This window comes from Seriola lalandi, unplaced genomic scaffold (genome assembly GCF_002814215.2).
Source record: "Seriola lalandi dorsalis isolate HSWRI2012SDOR001 ecotype SW California unplaced genomic scaffold, Sedor1 jcf7180002054371, whole genome shotgun sequence".
Lineage (NCBI taxonomy): Eukaryota > Metazoa > Chordata > Actinopteri > Carangiformes > Carangidae > Seriola > Seriola lalandi.
In genome coordinates this window covers 93,437-105,367 of record NW_019524924.1, presented here as the reverse complement: position 1 = coordinate 105,367, position 11,931 = coordinate 93,437, and the positions used below count along the sequence as shown (strand labels likewise).

The 11,931-nt window shown below is 46.5% G+C and overlaps 1 protein-coding gene across 2 annotated transcripts in view; it reads left to right on the top strand.

Annotated features, from left to right (window-relative positions):
- nav3 (neuron navigator 3) overlaps positions 1-11,931 on the top strand; it is a 206,237-nt gene that overhangs the window by 116,386 nt on the left and 77,920 nt on the right. For both annotated transcript variants that reach the window (XM_087174682.1, XM_023408709.1), the window contains exons 8-9: positions 1,487-2,633; positions 6,309-6,424. In XM_087174682.1, coding sequence (XP_087030808.1) covers positions 1,487-2,633; positions 6,309-6,424 — 1,263 coding nt within the window. The remainder of the gene's footprint in view (positions 1-1,486; positions 2,634-6,308; positions 6,425-11,931) is intronic.

Below are 11,931 nucleotides of genomic sequence, written 5' to 3'. Positions count from 1 at the left end.
GTCGTGCCGTGAGTATTTGCAGCACGTTGTCTGTGCATGGAAAGGTGCCCTGTGGAGCTTTCATAGACAAACAAAAGTTGTGTTTACCTTCAGTGTTACACACCAACACACAGGGGACCAACTCTTAAAAACATTTCCCCATGGCGCTACTAGTGGTTAAACAAAAAGAATTTAGCTTCAAATGAGAAGTCTAACCTAAAAATCCACCCAGTGTAATGCACCTTGTGGATTCTCCTATATGTCTAAATGTAGACGACGTGATGTCCTGATATTTTCACTTTGACAGCAGGAGACGTGCGATGTCTGTCATTTTCTCCCAATGATGAACAGTCGTACAGGTAGAAATCCCTGGGTCAGAGGCACAGACACAGATTTTCTTCACCCACGACAGTCTCAATGTATAACGGGTTTTCTTTGAGTTGAGTTTGCGGCATTCGCTTTCTCTCCAGTGGAAAAGCTCACTTTCCTCTTGCTACTGTATAACACAGCTGAATGCAGGACGTTCCCAGTCGTCCTTCCAGGGCTGGTGAGAACAATTCTAGGGAAGGCAGAAATGTAAAAATGTAAAAAAAAAAAGTAGGTAGGTTCATGTTCAAGTTGCTGCAAATAGAAAATGAATAATAACTCCTCAGACTCCTAAAACATACTGATCATCAAACACTGATGACATTTAACAGTGAACCTGGGGTGGATGTTTTCCTTTCCCTTCATGGTAACATAGCTGGTGTGATTTCTTTTTTTCTTTTTTCTTTTTTTTGTTGTTGTTGTTGTTGTTGCCACGCCTACAACATGATGGCTCTTATAACCACTGTAATCCCGCAAACATGCTGTGACAGGCCCCTGTAGGTGTAATTCAGAGGGGGAGGGGGGGAAGCCTGAACAGGAGGATTCAGCACACTTGAGTGCAAATTCCTTCGAGACACCAGTGTATTAATAACAGTGAAATCTTTCCTTTAAACCCAGCCTGATGTTGATATCCTGCCAACTGGGAATAAGCACTCAACTTCACACAACACCGAGATCCTCTGAAAGTTTCCCACTTTTTGACTTGACTTTAGAGCGTAATGTGTGTAAAACCACAGAAGAAGTCGGCCGCGTATTCAGCTGTGACTTCTGGAAATGATGTGTCTCATGTCTAATACATCCAGGAAGATTGTGAGAGGTTGCTCCAAACTTTTTGGTTTGCTTGGAAAATCCATGTCAAAGTCACTACAGTGAATACTACTACTGTGTAAATATGTTCCAAATTTAGACATAGTTTATCTTGCATGAATGAATAATAGAATCAAAATGAATTGCAGTAATTGCAGCAAACTTAAGAATCACCTGTAATTAATGTTTCCAATGTCCATAGGTTGTTTATGGATAGGTAATAATCTAAAATACACAAAATATTCCAGAAAAACACAAAGAATCTGTGAATTGGAAAAATGATCATATTAGACGTTTTCTCTTATCTAATTTCTGTTTGTGTGTTCTGGTTCAGAAGCGGTGAGGGGCATCCCAGTACCCGGTGGGATGAACGGGAGCGGTATGGGAGGGACAGTTCCCACCAGCCTCAGTGGGCAGCAGCTGGCCTCTGCCATCCCCTCACCTACCGCCGGCAAGTCCTGGCGCAGCAAGTCCATGAACCTCAAGCACAGCGCCACCTCGTCCATGCTGGCAAGCCCGACGCACTCACCCTCCACCACCCCTTCACCCCAGGCCCTGGAGGGACTTCAAACACACGGCAGCGATGGATCAAAAGTTGGGTCGGCTGTCGGCGGTGCACCCCAGAGGTCCATGCTGGAGAAGTTCCGCCTGATTAACCCAAGATCGGCTTCGCGAGCGTCACCGTCTGTGGCCGAGATGGCTCTGCAGGAGGAGGATGACCTGTCAGAGTATGGTGACGATGGATTGACGCCCACAAGCTCAGTGTGCAGCAGTGGCAGTAGCAGTGCTACAGCTAAGCAAATACCTGCCAAGACCTCGGCTTCGTCCCTCGCTGCATCTAGCAAGACTTCCTCTTCGTCCCCGTCCTTTTCAAAAGCTTCTGCCAACGGCAGCAGGTCAATGGCCTCGTCCAAAGACAAGGAGGACAAAAGCAAGTCTGGGAAATCTTCTAAGGATAGCTCTCCACCCAAAGAAGAGCGTGAGTCATTTGCGGACTCCACCAAGAAGACCTCCAAAATTGCCAGTCTCATCCCCAAGGGAGGAAAGCCGACATCTGGGAAGAAAGATGGAGGCTCCTCCTCTGCTTCCACTGGCATCCCTAAGCCAGGACTTAAGGCTCCCTCAACATCAACAGCAAAGCCTCAGAATCAGTCCCAGACCCAAAGTCAGGCCGCCTTAAACAGCAGTGGCAACATGCGGGGAGGAGAGGGAGAGAGAGGCAAGCTGACGAAAGGAGGGCAGCAGGGCGGGAGTTTCTACATACAGCGCTCCATTGCTGGACCAGAGGGAAAACGGACCAGCATGACCTCTTCCACCAGCACCTCAGCCCTGTCTGGGTCTGGTGGGATGCTGGGAGGAGGAGGAGGAGGAGGAGGAGGTGGAGGTGGAGGAGCACTGGGAGGGAACGGAGTAGTTCAGCTTCCTCAACAGCAGCAGCACAACCATCCCAATACTGCCACTGTGGCCCCCTTCATGTACAGGTGAGATGTATGTGTGTGTGTGTTGCACAACCATCCATTTATTTCCATCCCCCACCCACACACTCAGTTTCCCCTGAGAGGTCATATATGTGACCCTTTTTCTCAAAGTCATACCTGCACACCTTCAGACACATCATTACAGTCACTCATACGCAGCCCATGAAATTCTGGAGTTCTCCCAGTGATCAGCTGGCACTCCCCGCTGTGCATCTTGCTCTTGCCTCCACATCTCTTCACAGTCATTACAGAACAAATTAACATCCTCAGCCTGACGCTTGCCAAAGCCTATTATTTAACTGTCTGGGTTTCATCTTTGATGTGAGGATCCAGACATCGGTGGCGTTCAGGAAGCCACCCCTTCGCTCTTCATTCAACCAGTGTTGTTTTGATGCATGCAGCTGCTGCATGTTTCCCTGACGTTTACAGCCATCAGAGGTGTAGTAAGTGGGTAAATCTGCCCAGCAGGGCCGATTTTCTCTTACGACAGCAGAGGTAATCCAGGAGAGAGAAAAAAAAAAAAAAAACGGAGGAACCGCCAAAGTCTCCGGGATGCCTTTGTGCTGGGAGAGAAAGAGAGTTAGGAATCCCATTAAACAAGGCTTAATCCTTCACCCCTTCTCTCCCTCTCTCCACTACCTCCTCCGTTGTGCACAGTCAGCTCTGCCACATTCAGCAGTGCCTCTTCCCAGAGTTAGCGCTACTTTAATCCCACACGTTTAGCAAGTTAAAGCGGCTGCGGGTATGATTCCTGGGCAGATGGTGAGTGATAGCCAGTTATGAAGAAGGGAACCAAAATTGAAAAAACACAGACAGCCCACACGGTGAGGAAAAAGTAAACACTGAGTGTAGGAAGAAGTGGATCCACTAAAGTAAAACGTTCCTCTCCAAATGTTTCTTAGATTGATTAACAAGAAAATACATTAGCTGTTTAGAGACCAGCAATTTTTTGGAAAACTAATTTACCAATGTTACATTTGGCGAGACACACTGGAAGTTTTTCAATCACTTCAGTACACTTTGTGGACATTAGAAGCAAAATATGAATTATCATTAATGATTATGGATACACACTCAGAAGTTTCTCAGTTGATTAGCTTATATGTTCAGTTTGAAATGAAATTGTTAGACAACAAATAGACAGTTGTTGATTCAACTGTTATATCATTATGGGGGATGTCATGGACAAAATAATAGAAACACCTGGACGCCACGGCAAGAGTCCTTTGTGTTGCAGTAGTTTTGTGTTGGCACGTTCCAAATATCGGTTTTGATTACTAATAATCGTAATCGGCCCTGGAAGAACCATATCAGTCGATCCATAGAAATCCTTCATTGAAAAATTTGAAATGTAGCCATCTCAAATGCTGGTGTGATCAGGCCTTTAGATAATCATCACCACATATTAATGCATTGCTCGACACACTGAACCAAAGATGGTATGTAACCACTGGTTGTGTTTCCAGCTTGTGTTTCTCTTTGAGGTGCAGTGCAGATTCGTGTCACCCCTTTACCTTTTCCTTATGTGTCGAGGTATTTCCCTGTGAGCATATTTCTATAGTTTCCGTCTTTATCCGCCTCTTTTCTCGCTATAAATGCTCCCCCTCAGCAGCAGGCCTCTCCCGCAGCCGTCAGCATACTGACAGGAATCGTAAAGGCCTCCTGCTGTGCTGCCATTTATCAACGTTTTTTCGGCCCAATTAGCCGTCTTTGTCTCGTTCGGTTTCTCTTACGCCCACTTTAAGCTGTTGTCTCTGCCAAGCTTAACAGACCAGTGTGCTTGTAGGCCTTTGCTGCAGTAAGGGTGCAGGATTGATTTCAAACCCCACACACACACACGCACACGCACACGCACAGACTGTACCCTCTGTGTCTTCCTCTGCCCCCCGTAACCTAAGCTGACCCATCCAGGTTAGAAAGAGAATCCAGAATGATAAAAATACTGTAGTGATATATACTGTGTATCCTGGGTTAAATATGTTACTCAGAGCTATTTGGTTTTTCTTCGTTTCCCACAAATCACCTGTCGATCAAACAGTGTGGGTGGTACCGCGGCGCCCATCTCCTTAGATTATCTGTTAATGAAACAAATGGAAATGCTTTCACAAAATTGCCACAGTATGAATCACTGTTCATTATGCAACCAGCAGCTGCAGAGCAGAAAGATTAAAAACAGTTACCGGCCCCTTCAAAAGCAGCAGGATCAATTTATAGCAAATATTAATTTGTTATTGCAGCAGTTATTTTGGGTCCAAATTGTAATGTGCTGCAATGGCTGTGAATATCTCTGTCTCTGTCTCTGTGAATCCTCTGAGGTGATAGTAGCTCGCAGGAAGGGGAAAAAAAAAGAAAAGCCTTTTCACATGAGCTAAAGTCACAGACTGATGCTGCTGTCGCAATTGGAGGCCAATTTTTATCTGCAGCTCTGCAGGTGGTGGCGGCGGTCCCTGGTGTGTGTGTTTGTGTGTGTGTGTGTGTGTGTGTGTGTGTGTGTGTGTGTGTACGTGTATGTTGTACATGGGAGGGCACGTATCTGTGTCTGTGTTTTTGTTTGCAAGTTTTCCTGTGTGTTTCGGGATTTTCATGTGCTTGCAGTTAGTGCATGCTTTTCTTCGTGTGTGTGTGTGTGTGTGTGTGTTCCTATGTGAGTGTGCACCTCATTGTGTTTGCAGTGTTTATCTGTCTCTGTGTTTAACCGTGTGTTTGTCTGTTTTTAACTGTTTGTACATGCATGGTTTTGTGTTTTCCCGTGTGTGTGTGTGGGCCTGTGTGATTTCCTGAAGTGTACTGGACTCTATCCTTGTTTCTTCAGATGAGCAAACAAACAGTGCAGCGTGATGCAGCTCAAACTTGAGGGGGAGAGGCTGATGCACACAAAACACATGTTTCATGCTCGCTCCTGCACACATACTCAAAAGCACTCAGAGAAAACACCTCATCCGAGACCACTCCCTCCTCTCTTCAGAGGGCTCCATCTGTTGAATATGTTCCCCGACACCAAAAACTGACTCACAAATTTCAACTCCGTTCTTGCTTAACATTTCAGACACAGAGTAAAAGCAGAAGAGGAATGATTCTGGCTCTAAATCAGACACTAGAATCTTTTACTTACATTATATTTTAACCCCTAAATCCCATCACATGCATCTACCTGACTCACTATCAGTACTGTACCATTTTATCCACTGCACAGACCATAATATCTTTATGTGATACTAAATGTTTAATGATTTTAATGATTTAGATACCACACTAAACTTAAACCAAATGGGGCTAATTTAAAGTTGATGAAAATAAAGATCCATATGGTGTTTTTTGTATAGTACAAGACACATGATGAGAGAAATAATCAGTCAACAACATGACTGAGTGTTTCCGCCTTGACCTGCAGTGAACCAATGATAAAAACAGATTCATACAATCATCAAAAGCCGAACTTTGTAAAGTTGATTATTCTTATAAAAAAATAATTGTCTGTGGATTGCCATGCATTTTAAATCTGTGAAATCCAACATACAAGCACATGCTTATGGTACATCACTGTGTTGCATTGTTTGACGATGAATGAATGCATGCAGCTGGAGCAGCTTTCACCAGCTTCAATAAAACCTCCACCGGCTGTAGTACCAGCTATTTCAGCCTGTCTATATAACCGCTGTGTGTTCTTTGTGCCTTCAGGACATTCTCAGAAAATGACTGCAGCATGGTGGCCCCAGCCGACCCCTGCCTCAGCCCCACCAAGGGAGAGCTGGTCTACAGCAAGACAGCCAAACAGTGCCTGGAGGAGATATCAGGTACATTAGGTGAACACACATGCTGTGTGTTCTGCATAGATAATCTTTCTCCGTGTGGGTGACCGAGTGTGTACATGCATCTGTGCATTAACATTTGTCTCTTGTAATCCTGGTCCTCCAGGAATTCATCTGCTTTGCAGTATCAGTCTTTATTTAATGTTGACTTTACTGCTGCTGCTGCTGCTGCTGCAATGCTGCTTTAAATGTGAGAGGAATTCAATGAAATTTTCCCTTTTCAGGAAGTGGAAAACACTCAGACTGTTGTTACGCTGTATGCTATGTTATGCTATTGTAAAGTGGATTAGCTGCTCTTTGTAATATTAGAGAAAGAGCAGGCTGCAGGGTCTGCTATGGTGTCAGTGGAGGATAGTTAAAGCGTAGCTGCAGGACTAGAGAGTTTTTGAAGGCTACTGTTGTGCAGCTGTGGTGTGAGTGTGTTTCCAGTTGGTGTATATGTGCTGATGTGAGTGTATTTGTGTTTACTGGGGGATCCCTGCCCTGCGCTGGTGTCATGTAGCGAAGGATAAAGGTCAGTGCTGACAGCCGGACACAGGGAGCATCTGTGGCTCTTTGTTTACATGTCTGCAGGCTGCCATCATCATCTCTTACAATCCCCCTTTTTGTGCGTTCTATATACGTTCATAATCCTATTACTCTCATATAACACCTACACAGCGGAAAACAGCTGGTTGAATTTAAACCTTATGTTTGTGAAGAGGGAAGACTGCAAATGTCTTCATTGTCCTTTAATTACAGTCAGTGGACATCTGTGCAGCTGGTCAGGAGTTTCTACCCACAAACTTAAAGGATGAGAGGTTAAACCAGGCAACACAGCATCAAAACACAAACCGCTGGCACACACAAATCCTATTGTTTGTCGGATTCTGCCAGCTGCAGGTGAAGACTTCGGTGTCACGGTTCACAGTGCATCTTATTTTACAGGACTGATCCTTGTGTTGAGTCACATCTGTGGTAAATCTTTGTGATTGTTTGTTTAACATTGCTAATTATTTTGCTCGTGATTTAGTTACTGAGGATCCCTCCAAAGTTTGGAAAATGATTCAGATTTTACATGTTAGGCTTCACATAGTGGATATCCTAATTTGGAAAGAAACTTTCCCTCCTTCTTTCCTCTCAGTAACAGAAATAATTGAGGTCAATCAAACAAACAGCCCAACTCAATGAAGCATGAGACGTCTAGATCAAAGTGAAGCCAGAAAGACTCAAAGACTCTGTGTGCACAAACAACAGCGCGTGATTACAGGTTTTGGGGGATGTCAGGTCATCAGTGACATTCCAGACGTTTTGCTCTGGTCGTGGCTTTTCCCGAGCCCGTCATTTTGAAGGATAAAATTAGACTGCACTGCCGACCATTCCCTTTGTTTGGGGTCCATCTCAAACACTTGCTTTTTTGTTGTCACACGTTTTCATGGTCGTTTCACATCCTTGGTTCGTTTTTTTTTTCTCTCTCCGTAGAGGGGCAGAAATGAGGAAAGTAACGCATGACAAAAGTGCGCTCGTTTTACGTAGACGGGCTGTGAACCAGTGACAATAGTGAAAATACCCAGACATCAAAGCAGCATGTTTATAAATTCTGATTTTGTGCAAGTATTTTTAAAGAAGTTGTAGTAATCGTCTGTATTTTTATCTCACTATTTGTTCATTTTGATTGATAATAGCAAAAAGAAATTGGGATGCTGCAGAATTCTAGGTAGATAAGTCACTCCGGCAACTGCTTCCAGTGTCTTTCAGCTATTGGTAACCAAGATTTAAAAATGTGTGGAGGAGAGCCGTGACTAATAGCGACAGGGCTAATAACGCCCGCACTGATTGATGGGAATATGTCGGCTGCGGTGTCATTGTTGATCCACGATAAGCCACGGGCTCGCTGTTTTCACTTCTCAAGATAGCATTTAATTAAGTCGGGCGGCCGGCGTGGTGCAGCAGGGGCTGCAAGCTCACAGGTACTGTCCAAACAACTCACTGTCACTCTGTGAGGGAGAGACACTGAGAGAGGGGGGGGGGGGGGGGGGGGGAGAGGGATAGTGTAAGGGAGGAAAGATAAGAGGAGGGAACTGCACAGAAAGTGAGAGAATGAGAGGGATTAAGAGAAAGAGAGGGTGATAAACACAGAGAAGGAGGGCTGAGAGAGAGAGGGAGGGAGAGAGAGTACTGCAGGCTGCATGCTGGAGTGAACAGGCAGACGGAGAGCTACATGAGCCCGTTTGCCGGCTTCACCACCCGTTCATTTTCCGCTGCGAGGAGAGAGGGACCGTCAGAGAGTCAGAGGGGAGGCAGGAGGAATGTGGCAGAGAGGTGGTAATTAAAGGAGAGACAGAAGGTGGAGGGAGAGAGATAAGAGTGAACGAAAAGAGACTGTCGTTTAATAAGGCAAGCGATAAAGAGAGTGCGAGCGCAGTCGGGAGAGAGAATGAGAGAGTGTTGGTGAGGAAACGGGAGATGTAGCGGCTCGTTCATCCACGCCCCTGACTGTGGTGAGAGCTAGAGAAAAGGAGCCAAGAAGACAGAGAGACAGCATGAGAACTGGAGAAGGAGTGGAAGGAATAAGTGTTTGTGCGTGGCTCAGTGTCTGACCATGAGTATGGGCTGCCTCAAGGATGGATCTGGATTCTACCTACATGCCTGAGAGGGAGGGTTTCTCTCTGCTCTTCGCCCTGCGCTCGCTCTCCCTCCAACCCTCTGAAGCCTGGACCTCAGTCAGGAGGCGTGGGACGCGGGGACACATCTCTCTGCCTCCTCCGTCCTCCGGTTCCTCCGTCCCTCCATCTGCTCCCTCCGTGACAGCGCAGCCAAGATGTGAAGCGGCGAGCCAGGCACAGGTAGATCCACTCGCGTGCGTAGTTTCAGCCAGCGAGCCACCGGAGGTACGGAGGTAAGCTGAAATAAAAAAAAAAAAAAAAAAAAGGGAGGGAGCGGTGAGCAGAGATGAAGAGAGGAGCGGAGTTCTCGGTGTATCAGGGAGGCAGCCCAGCTCGACGGCCTCCCCAGCCTCTCCCTGACAACCTCAACCTGCGGATCAAGCAGCGCTCACTCACTAACCTGACCCTGCTCAGCGATGGCGAGCAGCAAGTTTACTCCTTTGAACTGGATGAGCCGCAGTCTCGTGTTTCCCAACCTCAGAACTCTTCATCGTACTCACCTTCCACGCAGCGGGCAGGAGGCAGCCTGCAGGGAAGCCCTAGGAAGGAGGCTGTCACCAGGGGCGGAGGTGCACGGGGCATCAGAGCTCGATCCCTGTCGCTCTCCCTCACTAAGGTGCTTTCTCAGTCAGAGCATTCCCTCATCCCGGTCCCCTGGCGGAGCACGGCCGCAGGCGGGCGCCCACAGCGGGCATCGTACAGCGGCCATCCGCGGACCGAGCTGCATCGGAAGTCCAGGGAGGAGGCGGGAACGGACGAGGAGGGCAGCAGCGGGCGTTCGGACGAGGAGCCTGCAACATGCAGGGGCGGTGGGAAGCGGGGAGAAAGGGAGAATGACGGGGGTTATTGGGCAGAAGAAGAGGTTTCAGGGGGGGGTCCTCGTGAGGGAACGGCTCAGCTGGATAAGGAGGTGATCCTCACCATGCTGGGTGACCTGGAGCAGGTGCTGCACACAAAACCTCGCCCACGTAAGTCCATTTAGTCTCAGCCGACTCCAGGAAATGAGCATGAATGTGGAATGTGTTTCATACTGTCGACTGAAACCATTTGGGGGATTATATTACTCCAACATTAAAGAAGTGTGACAACGGCACAAATTGGAAACGTTGTACAGGAAGTAAAAGAACTCATGTTAATGTTAAGACTAAGTTATGGTTAAAAAAAAAAAAAAAAAAAAGAAGCAAACTCAAGCAGAATATGAGAATGTCGTAGCAGGAAATGCCTTCAATAAGCTGGTTATTTTCTTAATCCGCATGATGGGGAAGCCTATTCCTCAGAGCACACTATTAGCATTTTAAGAGCCTATTTAAGAAAACTGCAAGACCTGGGCTGGGCTGTGCGAGCACACACAACCTCCCTCATGCAATTCCTCCACACACACACACACTGTTGTAAACCCATCCTCACTCACGAGCGGTTTTTAAGAACTCATGTACACAGACGAATAAAACGATCTCTCTTGCACAAATACATCACGTTTGTCACTCGCAGCGCTCGCTCTCAGGGTGTGCTAATGAGGCGCTCCGCTCCGTGTGCAGCATTGTGCAACCCACAGGTATGGCTACGTGCTATACCTCGACAGTAGCTTTAATAACGTCTAGCTCGGGAGAGCTCGCCACGGAGCGTGTTTGATGTAAAATTTCCCAGTGTACGATGCGCTTTGTGCCCGTGGAACGAGCACCCATGCACAAACCTGGCTTTGATGTCAGAGGAAGGGGGAACGTGGGAGGGGGAGGTTCGGTTGATAAGACCATTTTTTGCGTAGTTGTGACAGCAGAGACGATTACTGTGACTCCACAGATAAAGCAAAGTGAAATGCACAGCGCGGCGGGGTGAGCTCAGGCAATGAGCAGATTATTGCTGATTTCCTTTAAGCAGGTTGAAGCATGATGCAGCACAAAAGAGAAATGCCATGAGATGTAGACGATAACAGAGAATCAACACCCTCATCCAACTTTTAATACTTGCACCTCCCGCACAGCCTGTGAATCACACAGCCAACGTGATCAATAGCTTATTATTACACCCTTCATTGTGTGTGTGTGTGTGTGTGTGTCTGTCTGTCTGTCTGTGTGTGTTTGTGTGTGGGTGGGTGGGTGTGTGTGTGTGCACAAGCCAAGACAATCTAGTGCAAACAGGTGATTTTTTTTTTCTTGTCCCTAACATGCAGTCCAGACCACAAGTGTTTGGACTGGGCTTAAAATGAATTTAACACTAATGGATTCTACATTGAAGGTCCAACTCTCAGCTATAATTTGAGTGGGTTTATGTCGATATTGAAAGAACTGCGTGGGAGATATGGCCCTTTCAACACATAGTTCCCAGATTGCAGGGTTCAGAAGTAATTGTACATTTGACTGCTGAATGTTTCTTGGGCAGCTGTGTATTTCCTCAGTGTTAGCTCAGGTACAGAGGAGCTCGCACAGGGTTCAGGGTTCATTGAGGGTTGAGAGCTGCCATTTAGATTGAGGTGGGGTTGAGTGGAGTAAAGAAGCAGCCATGCAAATATGAAGAAGAATACAACGGGGCTAGAAAAAAGAAAGATAACAGAGATAGTTGGTTTTTGCCAAAATCAGCAGTTGGGTACTTTTTAAAAAAGCAGACCGAGGAGAACCAGCCCTGTGGGTGACCAGAAAATCATTTATATGGTGAAGAAAAACCACTTTATGACAGCACAGTAAGCGCAGGATGCTCTCAAAGATGCGTACATGGTTCCTGGGGGATCAAGGGATCAAGAGAAGACTTCAGGACCCCTGGTAAAACTCAAAACCAGAAAGACCGGGCTGCAATTGATGAAAACATACAATTAAACCATTAGAGTTCTGGAACAAATGGACGAATAAAACA